General features: G+C 35.8%; 2 protein-coding genes across 2 annotated transcripts; both read left to right on the forward strand.

Annotated features, from left to right (window-relative positions):
- On the forward strand, positions 1917 to 8681 carry LOC105175986 (plant cysteine oxidase 3). The gene is made up of 5 exons (XM_011098638.2): positions 1917 to 2170; positions 3090 to 3241; positions 5183 to 5345; positions 7815 to 8015; positions 8130 to 8681. The coding sequence occupies exons 1-5, from the start codon at positions 2020 to 2022 to the stop codon at positions 8252 to 8254; spliced, it is 792 nt and encodes a 263-aa protein (XP_011096940.1). The 5' UTR covers positions 1917 to 2019; the 3' UTR covers positions 8255 to 8681.
- On the forward strand, positions 12829 to 14862 carry LOC105175987 (tetraspanin-8). Its single transcript, XM_011098639.2, has 3 exons — positions 12829 to 13652; positions 13956 to 14290; positions 14698 to 14862. The coding sequence occupies exons 1-2, from the start codon at positions 13161 to 13163 to the stop codon at positions 14268 to 14270; spliced, it is 807 nt and encodes a 268-aa protein (XP_011096941.1). The 5' UTR covers positions 12829 to 13160; the 3' UTR covers positions 14271 to 14290; positions 14698 to 14862.

Genomic DNA, 18183 nt, shown 5'->3' on the forward strand with positions numbered 1-18183 from the left:
CTCTCATTGTATTGAAATTGTGTACCGCGGTCATAGCATTAACTGAGATATGAAAGTTTGAGCAATCATCTTCCTCTAGGCTTTTCCTATGGTGAACACTCCTCTTCTTCTACTTCCTCACGTATCACATTTTCTGTCTTGTCTACTATCTCCATTATATATTTTTGTTTCCTCTTGTTACATTGATGGCCAGGAGTATACCTCTCATCAAACCAATAACATAGACCCTTAGCCTTTTTGTCATCCATCTCTTGGGGGCTCATCCTCCGCGATTGCAGTATAAATTTATGAGTTTGGTTACCAATCTTCTGAACAGGTGTTTGTGCGGGGGGATTGGATGTATATGAGTTGGAAAGCTCAGGTATGGCTGATTTCAAAGGTGGAGTATATGTAGGGGCTCTGGTAAAGTGAGAAGGTGTTTTAAAGTTGTTAAGGCTTGAGAAATTTTTGCTACTACTCAACCTTAGTGCTTGCTCCTGCAACCTCGCTGAACTTATTGTTTCCTACATCGTTTTTGGTTCAAACATTTGGACCTGAAGTGCAATCTCATCCTTTGACACCCCCCCTCAAGGAAACAACTGATTGCGTACATTCCTACTAGCTCCAGACAGTTCATCAGTTCATCAAATCTATACATGTATTCCTGTATCATCCTTGTCTGCTTCAATTTGATTAACTCAGACATTGGATCCTCGTAGAGAAAAGTTCCAAATCGATCGTTCAAAGCACGCACATACTCCTCCGAATGTGGTGCTTCTCTGGTTAATCGCAATTTCATGTAAACTTGGTGCCATTGGAGAGCCTTACCTTCCAAATGCACAGCCGCCAGTTTCACCTTAGCATCAAATGGTGTATCATCGACCTCAAAAAATTGTTCGCACCTGTACATCCACCCTCGCAAGTTTTCTCCACTGAATCTCGGGAACTCGATTTGCGAACACTTAGTAGGTATATGATAACCACTTGCTCCAACAATTTGACCTCGATTAACTTGTGATTCACCCTAGCTTCCCCTGACTGACCACGGCTGTGGTTGTTATGATGATTGGTAGTCATAACAGCAATGATTGCTACAATCATCCCTATCAATTTAGCAATCGACTTCTCTGAACGTTCTGCACTCAACCGCACCTATTCCTTCATACCTTCGACATCCTTCCGCAGTTCTACTACTAACGTACCTTCCGCCATCGCCAAACTAACCAAGTTGAGTCCCTTTGAGGATTAACCTGGCTTTCATACCAAGATGGTACCAGCTGAAACAATTAGATGGAAACACCCTAAGGAAATAGAGGACTAAGGATTATGATCCAGTCGAAATCCACGCGGCCTCCTTGGTCGGGCAAGCTGTCCTTCAAGTGGTTCGAGATTGCTACCTCTCTTAAACTAGTGATTGGGCCCTGAGAAAAGAAGTAGATTATTAAGCATGTTGGGGTAGCCTCTAGCTAAGAACCTCCAGTGCTTAAGTTAGTGTTTGGTTCTGAAGTCGTAAAAGTAGGTTGTTTAGCGAACTGGATAGTTGAGGCAACCAGAAAGTAAAAAGTGATGAAGTCAACGTATCATTAATACACTGACTATGGAGTATTTATAGAGAGAAGCTGGGGGTCCGTTCTGCGTCTTCCATGTGTCTCGAGACCCGACTCGACCCAATCAAAAGTGCGCGGTTCCTACTAGTAAACTTGTGATTTTGTGCCCTTTGGAGCAAAATTGTCTTTTCCTAATAAATTAGGGTTTTACCCACGTCAGATTAGAATTAATCTTGGTGTAATTTCTTGCAACATATTCACCACTCTACAGCAGAAACAGAAAATAGAGGAAAGGGAAAAAAGTACAACATCATAATGCCCGCATTACACAAGCGTATTTATTCCCCGTCAAGCGTGTTTCCCCCTTCCAACCGCCCAACGCGATTTTATTGTTTGTAGCTGTTCTACTACTAGAGGCGGACATGACTTATAAAAGTGCCCATCTCCTTTTACTGTCTGGGCTGGTTGCATATTATCTTTGCTTCGTGCCCAGATGTGTGTGCATCGGAGGCTCTTCACAATGACCAAGAAGAAGAACAGCTCCTCCATTCAAGCTATCTACGACCTCTGCAAGGAAACTTTTACGCCCGCCGCAACTTCCCCACCTCCTCCTCACGCCATTCATAAGCTCTCCTCTTTATTGGGTACTTAAGTTTTATCCTCGTTTGAGCTTTCAAAATTCGATGATATCATTCGTTCTTGAGCTTATTTGAGTGTTTTCTCCCGAATCTTTACGTGGGCTTTTTCCTTGTACAATTGCATGGATTGTGGGTTTGATTTGAAATCAGATTTGTAAAATTGAGGAATTAATTTGCTTCTTGTAGCATCGACAGCAACTATTTTTCACCCAGTTCGGATGCGCTCTTCCATTCATATGCCTCCTCAGTTGTTCTTAATATGCGTATTAATTTTTGAGACAGGAAATAAATATCAGAAGAAAAGGATGGGGAAGAAGATAACTTTTGATTCGAAATTGGGATGACATTCTATTTGTATAATCGATCTCTTAGATTTCACAATACATAACACAGCTGCAGAAAATAGCTAACAGTGATACAAGAAAATGAAATCAATAGGCATAATCCCAAATATTTGCAGCAGAAGGAATGGTGGTACTTTCAACAATTCTCTCCTTCATTCAAGTGTTTGAATATTTCTAGTGTTTATTGGTCCTTCTCATGGCTGGAGGGTTATTGTGCTTCAAGAATTTGTGGAACAATATTTCTTGCTCCTTCATTTAATGGCATAAGTAACATTGATGGTTTTCAATTGTTTCCAGTTATAATTCTCTTTATTATTTGCATAATCATTTTGACATATTCTTACAAGGTCGATCGTTTTGCATGGAATTAGCTCATTGATCTGAATTCTGGTATTTATTGAGATTTTGAGGTACTATTTACTCGCCTTGCTTGGGCTCTTTTGGTGTTTTTGGTGATCAATGTTTTTCTATTCAGATCATTCGTAGGCATCTGATTGACTTTCTAAATTAGATCCTGCAACCATTGCTTGGGTGTGGGGAAAAGTGTATCTATTAGAATGTAAAGCATGAATATTTTGCAGACTCAATTGGCCCTTCTGATGTTGGTCTAAGTGATGGTAGCAAAGAGGATGACAGAGGGCATGGTCCTCTTGGTATTTTTTCATTTAATAGAGTGGATGGGTGGGCTCAACCAATAACTTATGTGGATATACATGAGGGAGAAAGTTTCACGGTATGCTTCTTTTGGCTATTCTTCTCTTTAGAACTTAGTATTAAAATGTTTCTCGGAACATTTTCCATTTATTTGTCTTAGGATTATCCAACGTTATCCTCATCTTCAAATTTTAACATTTGGAGATGGTTGGGGCTTTCATTACCAAAATCCCTAATTTGAGCTATAGCTAGCAGTTTGCCCCTTGTAAAGTGATATTATCTGACCTCTACATCATGTGGACATTATAGATAATCACGAACTGAGTCCTCTCTCCAGAGTTTCATTATAATAATATTAGCTTCTAGATTATGCTTGAGAGACGAATGGAAGTGTCTTCTACCAAGTTGGTTGTGCACTAGTTCCCTGCAAAGTTCATGTGTTCTACCTGAAAGTTAGGAGAATGGTTGGGTTCTTTTCCTTTCTCTTGGTCATTAATGTACGTTAGTGTATAGTTCACCAAAAACCATGGAAGACTAGATGGTTTTAATTGATGTGGAAATATTAATTTGTGGCTCTTGCATTAGCTGTCAATTAGTATGGAAGTAATGTTTCCACTGGGATCTAATAAAATATTTATCAACACAATAGCTAATCTCTAATGATTTGGATAACTAAAACTTAGTGGGTGTTAATGAGCTAAGGAATCAGTAGATATTTCAAAGTTCTAGAGATAATAATGTATTAATTCTATGAAAAGCTTATGGAACTAGATGAATCATGTATAAGTATCTTTACATACCATTTGATCATACCATGAATTACCCTATCCATCATGCAGAATTCCGTTTTAGTTCATTAAAACAATTTAAACCAATCAAGAGGTGGCCAAGTTCTTCAGTTGTATCATGCATAAATTCATGAATGTATGAAAAATAGAAGTTGTAGATCAATTAGAGACAGAAACTCAATCCACTGTCACAGTTAGGCTTTCGATAGCTTTAGGAATAAAGAAAATAAGTTTCTCTAAAGCAACAAAACTATAAAAGAAAACAGAAAGAAAACTCATTGTAGGGACAGTTAAATCTGATGAAAGCACTCAAGTATTGTCAGAATTCTCTCCTCCTTCAGGTTGTCTTCTTCTTGTCTCTTTCCGGGCATGGTTTTCTTTTTCTCCTCTCCAAATACGTCCCTTCTCAGCCTTTTCCAGCCTTTTATGTACTTCCAATTAGGTTTTCCCTTTCTCTAGAATAGGAAATAAAATCAATGGATAATGAAAATCTATCTCCTCTAGCCAATGGTCATCCTAACTCCTCTAATTCAATCTCCTAATTAATATGGAAGAGAAGTAAAGAAAAACTTTAGGGCCCAGATCAAATTAACCAAGTCAAAATTAATTAGAAGTATAACACAGGTTTTGCTCTTCATATAATCCGTGGGCACACCTTATTGCGAGACAACTTCTGTGGGGGATGGCAGGAGTGCTCATTTTGTAGGCCATCAGGTAGCGTATTGCAATTTTCGTCCACTTGTGCTTTCAAAAATCGCCAAAATATGATTTTTTCCCTCAATTCCCCTTCCCGTCCCCCAAATTCCCTTCTCTTCAAATCTCCTCTTATTTCACAAAAACATAAAAAATCACATTACAAGCCCTTGATAATAAGCATTAATCCACAAAAAATTGGACAAAATGATTGGATATAAATCCATATTCTTCATGCTATCATGCATGACCTGCACCTTCCTCTCCCCAAGGCCCCCCGTCATTTATTTGCTACGAAACACAGTTCCATCATGAGCATTACAGGGAGCTTCTTTGCATGCATTTCTTTCCCCTGCCAAACTTGACTTGCTATATCTATTTCTGTGATCTTCAAAGTACTTCAATTTTGCATTGTATTTGCCTGTCATATTGAAGGAATTATATCCATCAAGGAACATTTAAAGTATAAAGGTAACATGTTGAGTATGTCAATCAACATTGTTTCAGGCTGTTTGAATACTTTTATGGATTCATTGCAGATGTGCATGTTTTGCTTCCCTACATCCTCTGTTATTCCACTTCATGATCATCCTGGCATGACTGTTTTGAGCAAAGTCTTATATGGTTCCTTGCATGTCAAAGCTTACGATTGGGTAGAGCCAGCTCGCATCCAAAAAATTGATGGAACTGATCATTCTGAAGGTCTGCTTTTATATTCAATTGTATCCTTTTTCTACTTCCTGCTACATTTCCTATCTTCTTGTGAATATCCTCAATCAAGCAAACGATGGGTGCTTCTCTAAAGTGGAGCACCTATTCAGTGTGAAATTGGTCATTCATCTCAACATTTGTTTTGGAAAATGTGAGGGTTTTGGTTTGCATCCTATTTATCGTATTACTTCCGAATGCTGATTTAACTTCTAAATTTATTTATTATCGTGATGTAGGATTGTCAGTTTATCTTCTTGTGGCACCACTTCCTTCAATATGCAAGGGGCATTTTTGGTGTAATAATTTAGGATCGAGATTTGAGATCAATAAGAAAGGGTAGTAACTATTTGCTCTGTATATAAGTACCTGAGGAAGTACTCATCAAAAAACAAAAAAAAAGGAGTAGCTGAGGAAGGATATGAAAAGGTATTAAGTACTAAGGAAGCAAGGAGATGGAACTAAACAGTTCTAAGAACACTCCACAAAACCTGTAAGATTTTGGGTGGTTCAATTCGTAGACTGGCAAGACTGGGTGCTATTAAGGAAATAATGATATCAGAGCTGCAACAAAAAATTGAAAAAAAAAAAGAAGAGAGAAGAACAAATCAATGTTTGTTCTGGTTTAAGCTGCTGAAAGTTAAAAAAAAAGAAAAAAGAAAAAAAAGAAATAGAAGGAGACACTGAATGCCTGATTCCTACAATCTCACAACATGCTAAACTTTCTGATGGCGTGATAAGAAAAAGTGAAATATCTCTATGAAAATTTTGGTAGCAAATCCTTCATATAATTAGGAATCTTATATCCCATGGATTCCCTGGACTTCCTAAAAATAGTTGGAAGATTCTGATTTGGAAACTAAATTAGTGCACCAAAGCAGTGCTACTTACTCGAAAAGACATAAAAGTGACAGATTATTGACTGTGATCTAAAGATTTGTAACAGGTAAACATATCCCAGCCTTGCCTATAATTGATTTTAATTAGTACATGCAAATGTGCTTCACTGATAGTAGGGTGATAATTATATTGTCTTTAGCTGAAGAATTTGCAGTAGTTGAAATTAATTGAACTTAAAGCAATAGACAAACATACTCATAATCTACCCAATGAAAAAAGAAAAAAAGACTTGCCGTAGTATCAGTCATCAAGTTATAAAGTAAGGTATTGTGATTGATGCATGTGTTTAGAACTAATTATTCTCATTGAAGTGTGTTTTTTGAGTGGCATGGAACCTCTCAAATGAAGATTAGGGGACAAAACATCCTGGAAAGACTAGTTATGGAGTTAGAGATGGCGTTTGTTATCTTTGCTGCACAGACACGGTTCCCATTGTGTGCTTAAATTCAAGATTATAGCATGTTGGTTTACAGAAGTTAAATATGCTCTAACAAGCACTGTGGGGGCATGCTCATAAGGGGCTTAAAGCCTATATTGTATATTGAGATATCATAATTTAGGAGAGGAGTAATGGAACTTTAATTCAGTAATGAGCATGCATAACATTTTGTGATAGCAGAAAAGCTGTATTATTGACCTGATTTCGTGCTGTCTAACTGATACATGGTGTTGGAGGCTGCAATACTTTTACTACAAGCTTTCTACCTCTTTTCATCTTGAAAGAAGACCTTATTTTTCAGACACATCTATAGTGTCTGTGGAATTTCCAAATGCACATTAGTTTCAGGATTAATTATGAGGACCTACTTCAGGATATAGTGTAATCACTGACACCTTTCCTCTTTTGAATCACAAATAATTATCCCTCTAAGGCTCCTTCATTTAACCAACTCTGGCACTCCATTAGGGTTATTGGCCAAAAATACTGATGTAAGCAAAATATTACTCACACCACCCAAATTCTCTTGACCTAACTAGTTAAAGACTAAATATCTTTTGTAATATGTCAAACTTAGAGGTCTTGTTGCAAAATATTTTAAAAATTTAAAATTTGAAGTGGCCAAGTTACTTATGTCTCATGATTCACCAGTTAACTCAGATATTATTGAATATATAATTAAGAGAAGAGTAAGGAATTATTAGTTGATATCGTGATTTTGAAATTTGATTAGGTACCTAATCAATCAAATAACTAACGTAAAAGAAAATAAATTGTTACACCAATTTTCCCCTTCTACACCATTTCTGCTATTGCATTTACGTGCCACCACCAATGATAAACAATCTACTATCATGCCTCCACATGTACACACCAAACCTTGAAGTGAAAGAACATGAATAAGATACCTCATGAGATACCATGTCCTGGCTGCTACTGAAATTAGAGCCAACATTATCAAGCGGATGTCTGTGAGTGGGTGTGGGAACCATAAAGATGTGAGATGTGGCGTCTTCTGACTACCTGCGTATAGCTGTATCTTCATCATGTTGTGATTTGATTTCTCAATTTTGACAAATAGTCACAGGAATCTTGATTCAGCTCTCCTTGTCTCCCTTTCTCAGTGAGATTGGCTAAATTGGCTGTGGATAAAGTTTTGACTGCACCATGTAATACATCTGTTCTATATCCAAGGAGTGGAGGGAACCTGCATTGCTTTACTGCTATCACTCCTTGTGCAGTTCTTGACATCCTTGCTCCACCTTATAATGAACCTGCTGGCAGGAGATGTTCTTATTACCGTGATTATCCTTGTTCCACCCTCTGTAAGTGGCTTAAACCCAAACTCTTTTCCAACTGCTTTAAGTTCTGGATTTGTGCTGGTACCTGCATTAGCATGGAAGTTATAGGAGCCATGACTGGCTTGTCAAATTTTGCAGCAACAGAAGAAGATGAAAATGGTATCACAAAAGAAGAGGACTATGCATGGCTTGCAGAGGTTGGCACACCCGATGACCTCTATATGCGCCCTGGAACATATTCTGGTCCAGCAATTGAGAAATGATGATCGCCCATAACATTTGAAAGATATCCATAGATTTGGATGACTTTGCAAAGAATATCACAATGATGCATCAACTTTGACTGTGTGCCGAAAATCTCTATCTTTGAGCAACTAATTTATGGTTCTTGTGTATTTGAGTTGTACAAAAGTCCATAGGTCTTTTACATGACATGACAATCAGAATGTTAATGTAGTTCTTGGTATTGTAATCTGATTACGTTAATCTGTAAATTTCTAGACATCGATTAAATTTTGTTAAATCTGCTGATATCCCTTCGGTTTATAGTTCCCCTTGATATTGGCTATGTCCTTGTGGATTTTAGTCCAAGCGCCGTTGGATTGAATATCCAAGCATTGTGCGGTAGGTTGGCATGGAACCCATGTTACCAAGAGTTGGGAGAAGATTCGGACATTTCAGAATTTCCCAAAACCACAGAGATAGGCTCCAGAAGCTGCAACTTATTGGTATTTTATGGTGTAAATTTTTTAAAATAACTATATTTATATCTATATCCATCTATTTTATTTTATTCCTACAGTATTGAAGTTTTTTTTTTTTAGGTCAAAGCGGTCAAAGCTGCAGCCTGCTGAGCCACCGCGTTTAGACAGTGCGGTGGCTCAGCTTTTATTTTGGCCACACTTTAACAAGTGTGGCCCGTGATATTGTAGCTCACACTATTTAAATGTGAACTGCAATGGAAGTGCTCACAACATAACTTAAACATTTTTCCTCTCTGCATTCTCATTCTGTTCTTCTTCTCCTCGGCCAATTTTTCTTGTTCTTGTTCTTCCACAATATTTACACCTTTCTCTTTAAAAATATTTGAAGTGAGTATGGCTAATTTTGACCCTATTGATACAAGTGTTTTGTATGTCAGTTAAATCATCGGTCAGAAGATGTGTCCAAAAATTCGGATACAACTTTATCCGTACGACGCGGTGACATAGCTTTTTTTCGTGTCCTTCAACTAGTCCCACGTCACACTCGTGTTTTGCAAGTACTCCAGAATATAGGGTTTCTTGGTGTTTTACAGTGTGGGCATATTGAAATTGACACCCACTTAATTACTGCATTAGTAGAGAGATGGCGCTCCGAAATGCATACTTTTCATTTATCGGTTGGCGAAGCAACTGTAACACTACAGGATATCGCCATCATCTGGGCACTCCCGGTGGAAGGTAATCTTATTATCGGGGTAGATACAAGGTATTATACTCAGCGGTGGCAAAATTATTGTTATCAAGGTTGGGTTTTATGTCGAATGAAGATGCTTTCAAACGGTCAAAAATAAAACTAATAGTGTTATATGAATATTTACTAGAAAATACATGTGATGAAGATAGCCCGTTTGAGGCTGTATTACAGGAGGCACGTATATGTGCCATGTGCATTCTCGGTGGGGTGTTGTGCCCTGATGCTACGGGGACCACCGTGTCATTGTTGTATCTACGGCATATGAAAAATATCCACGAGTAATATACCTCAAATTGGGGTTTGGCAGTGTTGGCTTATCTATATCGGGAGTTGTGTATAGCATCACAACGAGGGAAAACTATCATCGTCATTATTCTGGTCAATCTGGTCTTCTACTTCGACCTCATCTGGTTTTGAGTCAGCTTGTTCAGTGTTCAACAAACTATCAGCTTCAAACTCGGCATCTTCATCATTGTATTCAGATGAACCCGCATAATCCGATGAACCTGAATATGCAACTGGACCTGCATATGATGATGGCCTGCATACAACGATGGACCTGCATATGATGGGTCTGCATACGATGATGGACCTGCATAATCTTCATTGATACAAAACTGCCCCATTTTTTGAGTTACTACAGGTAAGCTCGGCAAATCTTGGGTTATCATAAACATATATTTTTCCCAATCACCAACAGCTGAGTCATCTGGTACAGCATTTGCAGAACTTTCTCCATTTTGACAAAAATATCAATTGACACATATTCATTCACCGAATTTAAAAAAATTGCATATCACGATCCTTCTTAATTGCCTACAACATCTCATTCCTTTGGCCAAAATTAAATGTTATGTATTTAAAGAATATATACAATTTAAAATTATTCCTATCCATACCAATTTCTTCATACAAAATTAACTCTAACTAAGCAAATGTAGTACTACGAGAAATTTGCATGAATCCGAGTGGAGGATGATCATAACTTACAAAACCATTCAAATTGATTTGTTGACCTCCAAAATATATAACAATATCAACGGTGTTTTACTCCGCCATATCTTCAAAATAAAATAAAATACACATCAATATAATTTTTTTTCATAATATAATAAGATATTTAAAAGGAACAAATAACACAAAAAAATTTAATAAATAACTTACTATACGCCTTTTCAATTGTAAATCTTCAAATAAAAAGTGAAGAAATTTGAGAAGAATTGCGAGGTATGGTGGTGTATGAATTTTTCGAAGGCTGATTTTGAGAGTGTAAGGGATAAGAAATTGAATGTTGAATTTTTTGAAGCTGCTTCTAAGTTCGATTTTTCAGTGTGTATGAATGTGAGAATAGAGTTTGATTTATATAGCTAAAAAAATCGCAATAAGCAATTATGGTATCACAGACAATAATGCAGAAAAGTTGATTGTCACCGCGCTAAGATAGCGCGGTGTCAGAGACTGAAAAATTGACTGTCACCATGCTTCTTCAATGTGGTGTGACAGTGCAACGGTAATATGAGCCACCCGCGGTCAATCACCGCGGTGGCTCATTCTCTATTTTTTTTTTTTTAAATATAATTGCCACCGCGGTGGCTTATTAATTTTTTTTTTAATTGTAAATTATGGCACTGTGCTCACACTTACTTTTCTGAACCTTTTCAAATCACCTTACATTTTTTATTTTTTATTTTTTTATATTTTTTAAATAATTATCCCCAAAATTAAGGGTTTTTTTGGGCTTTTGCTGATTGGCATTTTTTTTTAAAATCAACTACCACCTAAGTATTTAACTGGAAATAAGAAAAAACTCTTTCACATAAGCAATGACGAAGAAAAAAAAATAAAACACCTTTTTATTTGAGTTTTACTAATTGATTTTTTTTTATTTCTCCTTTGCCAGATAAGCGATTACATGAAAAAAGATATGTCAAATTTCATAAAAATAAAATTTGTATTTATATTATATACTAGTTGTCATGGTACGGTGTTTCTAAATGTGTATAAATAATTTTACTCACTTTAAAATATATCATGAAATTAAAAATATATACATAAAATATAAATACTTAAAATTATAAAAAATAAATTATAATATTATAGATAATTTTGAATCATAAAAATTAAAATTATTATTTTATATAATATAAATTTAATTAGAAAAACTTACATCCTAAACCCACCCACCCCCACACCCCGTCACCATGCCCACCCCCAATCCCTGCCTCCACGCCGCCGTCACCATGCCCACCCCCAATCCCTGCCTCCACGCCGCCGTCCCGAAAGGGGGCCTGGACAACGGCAATTGCCCAGATCTATAATTTGGGCGACCCTCGTCGCCCAATTGTTTGCTGGGCGACGCTGCGTCGCCTCCCCTCTCTTGGGGTCAGCGACGTCGTCGCCCCTCTTTGCTGGGGCGACGATACCTATATTTAGGGTCCTTGTTTTGCCAGCTCCATAATATACGAGGCAGTAAATTTAATCAAGCCTCTCTAAATGCTATAAAATAATTAAAAGGGATGACAATTGGAGCGGCTCGAGGGTGGAATTGGTGGCGGTAAGTACGCAAGTTTCATTTTTCGTTAAAAAATAATTTAATTAATCGTTTGCTATGTTTTTATCAAAATCTTAGGTGTAAAAGAAGAATTTTCGAATGGAGGTGTAAGTGTAATTTCAAAACTTCGTTAAAAAAAGTATAATTTCACATTTATAAAAAGGATCTAAATGTAATTAACCATTACAAATTATCTTCTTTCTAAACCTTCATATGATAGATAAAATCTAATTAATTTAAGTCTTTCCCATGCTCAACTTAAGCATAGTGCAACGTGTCTAATTCCAATATAGTCATCAAAATTCCGGGTCTACACCTATTCAACTTCCACTCATTCACAAACTTATAAAGCAAATTATATTTTTGATACCACACTTTAGGTCATTTTGCAACCGTAGTACCATGGCCTAAAGTGTAGTGTCAACATGCAATTTTTGCTCCAAATTTATATAAGCTCAAGGGGTTAATTCGTCAAAACCCCACTTCATCCATGTGTTTGTGCCGGTGCGTGATTTTTTTATAGTCTAAAAAAGTCATGATACTTTGAATTTCAATATCGTCTACGCATAACAAAATTTCAACAAAACGAATGGTGGCAATGACTCAATTACATACTACAAAATAAGCTACTACAGTAGACCAATAAACACCAATTTCTCACCGTTATACAAGGGAAAAATGCATCTTGTCGCTCAGACATATAAGAAATAAGAGAAAAAAATCTTGTAAAAAATAAAATAGCAAATTACTCCCTATCTAAAGTATTGATAGGGGTAATTTGCTTTATTTTTTGAAATACAGAGAGCAATTTTTTTAACATTTTCTTTATCGAAGGGTATTTGCTCACTTCACATATCATATAAGTAAATTGCATTTAACCTTGTAGAAGAAACTTTCCCCACTCTCTTTGCCATCTTTTTCTGGCTATTCAGCTCTCTCTTTCCCAACCCTCCTCCATTCTTCCTGCTTATTCTTTTACATCAATCTTTTCACAAGAAAACAACGAATCAAGAACCCAAAAAAAGGAAAAAAATAAAAGTAAAAAAGAGTCCCCTATCAGATCCTAGAGTTTTGCCCTTTTCTCTCTAGTGATCTGATCAAACCAATCTTCATCCCATTGATTTAACAGAAAAAAAAAAAAAAAAAAAGAATCAAAGAAAATGGTTCGTATAAGCAATTGGATCATCACATTGCTCAATATTTTGAGCCTTGTGGCTGGAATTGCTGCGGTTCTTATGTCGGCATGGTTGTTCATAAAAATCGAAACCCCATGCGAGAGGAACTTGAGAATGCCGTTTCTGATGATGGGCGGCGCGCTGCTGGGTGTTTCCATTATGGGGCTTCTGGGCTCCTGCTGCCGTCTCAACTTCTTCATGTGGCTCTATCTCATCACCTTGTTTTTGATCATGTTGTGGTTGATCGTCTTCACCATTTTTGCGATCATCGTGACAAATAAAAGCGTCGGGCGGGAGCTATCTGGGAAAGGGTTGGGGGAGCGGAAGCTGGGGGATTACTCGCACTGGCTGCAGAATTATGTGGTTAATGAAGAAAACTGGGATAAGATTAGGGTCTGTTTTGGTCAGACCAAATTATGTTCGTTTGAGGCTGGAAAGGATCAGAATCAGTACAGTAAATATATGTCTTCCATGCAGGTAATTGACCCTTTTCTATTCTTTTTTCTATTATGGTCCTTTTGATTTTATTGGGGAATTACGCAAGCAACCCTTTGTGATATTGTAAACGAGAATTAAAACAAAAAGAGATAAATTGCTATTTTTTTTTTTACAAAAAATAATTTGCTTATTTGCAATATCCACAATACGTTCCTTATATTCTCCCCTTATTTTATTATACATATATGGTCACAAAAGATCAGTAGAAACCACTTGAATGCTATCAAAATCAAGAGTAACCAAAAGGAAATCACATGTGCATGCATATATGTATGTATGCAGTCAGGGTGCTGCAAGCCACCAAATGTGTGCGGGCTAGTGTTCGAGAACGCAACGACTTGGAACATGCCGAAAAAGGGTCCGGCAGATCCCAACCCAGACTGCAGAACATGGAGCAATGTGCAGACAGAGCTGTGCTACAACTGCCAGTCCTGCAAGATCGAAGCTCTTGAGGAAATAAAGAAAGAATGGAAGATATTGTCCCTAGCAAACACTTGCATTCTTATCGTCGTTGGCATCATTTACTCCATCAGTTGTTGTGCCCTCAGAAACAACCAGAGCAAAGGATACCAAAAATACAAAGGCCACTATGCTTGACCTACCACCTTCACATGCATGTAATTGCTGTTAATTGCATTTATTATTATATATAGGGAAAAAATATTTTTTTGATCCGCTAAGTATGCCTAATTTTAATTTTAATCCAATAACTATGTACATTTTTGTTTAGGTTCAGTAACTTACGAAATTGCTTACTTTTAGTCCTTTGGCAGATTTTCGGACAATTTTACTCCTATGTAACTTTTGAAAGGCAGTTTTAGTCCAAATGCACTCATAGGGGAAAATTGTACGAAAATCTGCCAGAGGACTAAAAGTAAGTATTTTCGTAGGTTACTGGACCTAAATAAAGATGAACATAATTATCGGATTAAAATTAAAATTAGACATACTTAGCGGACTAAAATAATACTTTTCCCATTATATATATATATATTACATTTAACTTGTGATCATTAAATTGCAGGTTTGTTTGTTTTAGGTGTTTCTGTATCTGCATCACAAGAAAGAGGAGCGGAGAAAAAGATAGATTGATGATATATGTGGTAACTATCTTTTGGTGTTAACTTGGATAGATTGATGAGAAGGTATAGATAAATAGTAGCTAGTTTTTTGCTTTTTTTTTTTTTTCTTGATTTTGAAATTTTGTAAATTTTTTTTTTTTTTTTATGTTATTTTGTAATAACTAGTAGAAACCACGTGCCTTGCACGTAATGCTTATTATCTCTATAAAATAATTATATTATTTAAAAATTTAATTAAGTAAACTATTAGGTATTTCATGAATCAAGAAATATTATTTTGAAATTTAAAAAGTGCTTAATAAATGAAATTTTGAACTTTAAAAAGTTGTTGTAAAAACTTTCTATTCAATGAAATTCAAAAGCTAAATAAAGAATATGGCAAAATATGTGGCTATGTGATTCATGAAATTTTTGGGTTTTCCCAATAACATTATGAATTATCTCTTATTTTTTTGACATTTGAATTTCAATGCCATCTTTCTTATTCATCGTTTAATATTTTTATAATTTTCTCAAAATACTGCATCATGTTTTGTATCAATTTGATACGAAAAAGTATTATTTTAGTCCGCTAAGTATGCTTAATTTTAACTTTAGTCGGATAACTATGTCCATTTTTGTTTAGGTCCAGCAACTTATAAAATTGCTTACTTTTAGTCCTCTGGCTGATTTTCGGATAATTTTACCCCTATGAGTGTCATATGGACTAAAACTGCCTTTCAAAAGTTGCGTAGGAGTAAAATTGTCCGAAAATTAGCCAGAGGGCTAAAAGTAAACAATTTCGTAAGTTGCTGGACCTAAACAACAATGAACATAATTATCGAACTAAAATTAAAATTAGGCATACTTAGCGGACTAAAATAATACTCTTCCCCAATTTGATATATTGACTTTATCAACATTACCTAAAATTTTAAAACGACCAAGATTAAGTAAGGTAATTGATGTTTAATTTTGATTCCCGTCTTTAATAGGAAATGTATCCTTATAGTTGCATTGGTCACAACATTCAATTCATTATCATTAGTTTTATCTTTTTTTTTAGTAGCATATGAATTTGGTTTTCTTACTAATAAGCATAACACAAATAAAACTAAAATTAACATCAAATCTAAAACAAATTTAAAAATGGTAGACTCTTGATTTATAGAGTACATATATAAAGTTGAAGGAAATTAATATTTTATAAGCTAGACAAGTGAAATGCTTCTAATCATCTTAAGATAATTTTTTTAAAATAAATTTAAATTCTAATAACATGGCAATTAGAATTAATAAAATATAACCTAACAATATAACCTCATTCCCCTTTGTCATCTTATTTTATTTTGTCGTACTCCCTTTAGTTTATAGTATGTAGATATATATATATGTGTGTGTCTATGCATATTAAAAGAAAAATTATATTTGTTTCCCCCTCATTTTTACAAATCTATAATTTGACCCCAAAAATTCTTTACTATACAAATATTCGAATGGCTACAACAATTTTTTTCATCTTGTTAATTGTCTCATTAAATATATAATATAAAAAAAATATAAAAATGACTCCAATTATATTTTGGATATAGCGTGTTATTTGACAAGAAATTAGTAATTAGAGGGTGCAAACTACAATTTAATTGTGCACAATATAAAATAAATTTAATTGAAGGGTACAAAATGACAATTGGCCTTTTTATAAACTTGTTAATTAAAAGTTCAGATTTCTTCTCTCTACTACACGGGATTTTTCCCCCTCTCTCTCGTCTCGTAGAAGTTGATCTTCACTTCCAGCCACAGTTGCAAGCGACCACCACCGGCGACCCGCTTCCCATACTCCGGCGACCTCTCGCTGCCCAACCCCATCATTTTCCGATAACCCAAGCGCCCGCACTCCTGTCTGCAACACAAACCCTTTTTTCAGCCATCTTCTCACTTCCTCTGTCCATCACCGTCGCTGGCCACCAGCGTTGAGATCGGACTCCCGTCCATCCCTCAGCCTTCTCCATCAGTCCTTGGTTTGGAAAATGTGCAATTTTGGTTGATCAGTCCTACGTTGACCCCATGCTCAACCCAGTTCTCCTCGTGCCTGGCATCGCCGGTTCTATTTGATAACAAGACCGGTATTAAGGAGCGGGTCTGGGTGCGGATTCTTGCCGCCGATCACGACTTTCGGGACAAGCTCTGGTCTCGCTTCTATCCTGCCACTGGTGAATATTCCGTAATTTCTCCAGTTTCTTGAATTTATAATTGAGTCTATTTAGCTTTATTTTCATTTCCTGGGTAATACTTTTTAATTCTTGAATTTTTTGTCGTCTATCCTTCATTTGCCCCTGTGTTTCTCTGGAATAATTCTAAATTTTTGAATTCTTGATATGGTTCTCATAGCAAAAGCAAAGAAACAAAAAGAACAATAGAAAGTGACAATCAGACTTAAAAGGATTGTCCTCATGTTGTTCATGAGAACAAGCCCATGTTTGGTTCTTATACTCCAATGAGGAAAACGTAAAATATAACCAAAGTTTAGCACTCCAGCATAGCAAAATATCTGAAATTTTAATTGGATATGTCATATACATTGATATTATTCTTCGTATCAAGATTTGTCAAAAGGTTAAGACACGGGGTATTACACATACTCACTAGGCGTGATCAGTTGTCTTTGGTTTAAGCTGTTTTATGCAATCTTATATATCGCGAAATTGTTGATTGTGCAAAAAGTTGCTAAATTCAAGACAGAATGACAAGGTCTCAACATTGTATAGACTTGGTTATATGGCATTTGTCAAAAAGTAAGCATGTCTTCCGTGGATGCCATGCTTCTTGGACCTATTAACTAATACATATTAAGTAGATACTGATTTGTTGTAGGAAGCCCATATTTTATTGAGTATTTTATCAATTTGGAAAATATTTTTTGCAGACATAAGAAGATAGTGTAGTCTTTAATTTCTGGAGAAAATATGCTGAAAGCATAATTAAGATATAATATATCTTAACAATAATTCTCATGACCTCAATCTCAAAAGTATGATATTAGCCACCATCTCTTCAATTATTATTTTCTATTCACTAACCCCTTGCATGTCATGCAATATCTCACGTATGTGTGGTAAATCTACAAATGTGTTAGAGACGTGCGTCCTATAATTATGGAGAAACCATTCTGTCTAAGGCAGTTTTATGCCATTCTCAAAACTATTTTGTTTTTATTTTTTATTTGATATGCACAGACACACACGCACATATATGTATATATCTACATACTATAAACTAAAGGGAGTACGATAAAATAAAATAAGATGACAAAGGGGAGTGAGGTGATGGAATAAAAACAAGGAATAATCATCTCCTTATATCCTTATCAATATATATTCAAAATTATATTAATATATATATCCTTATAGTATTTTGTTTAACGTATAACTCATGAATTCAACATGTTT

Source organism: Sesamum indicum, linkage group LG13, assembly GCF_000512975.1.
Source record: "Sesamum indicum cultivar Zhongzhi No. 13 linkage group LG13, S_indicum_v1.0, whole genome shotgun sequence".
Classification (NCBI taxonomy): Eukaryota; Viridiplantae; Streptophyta; class Magnoliopsida; order Lamiales; family Pedaliaceae; genus Sesamum; species Sesamum indicum.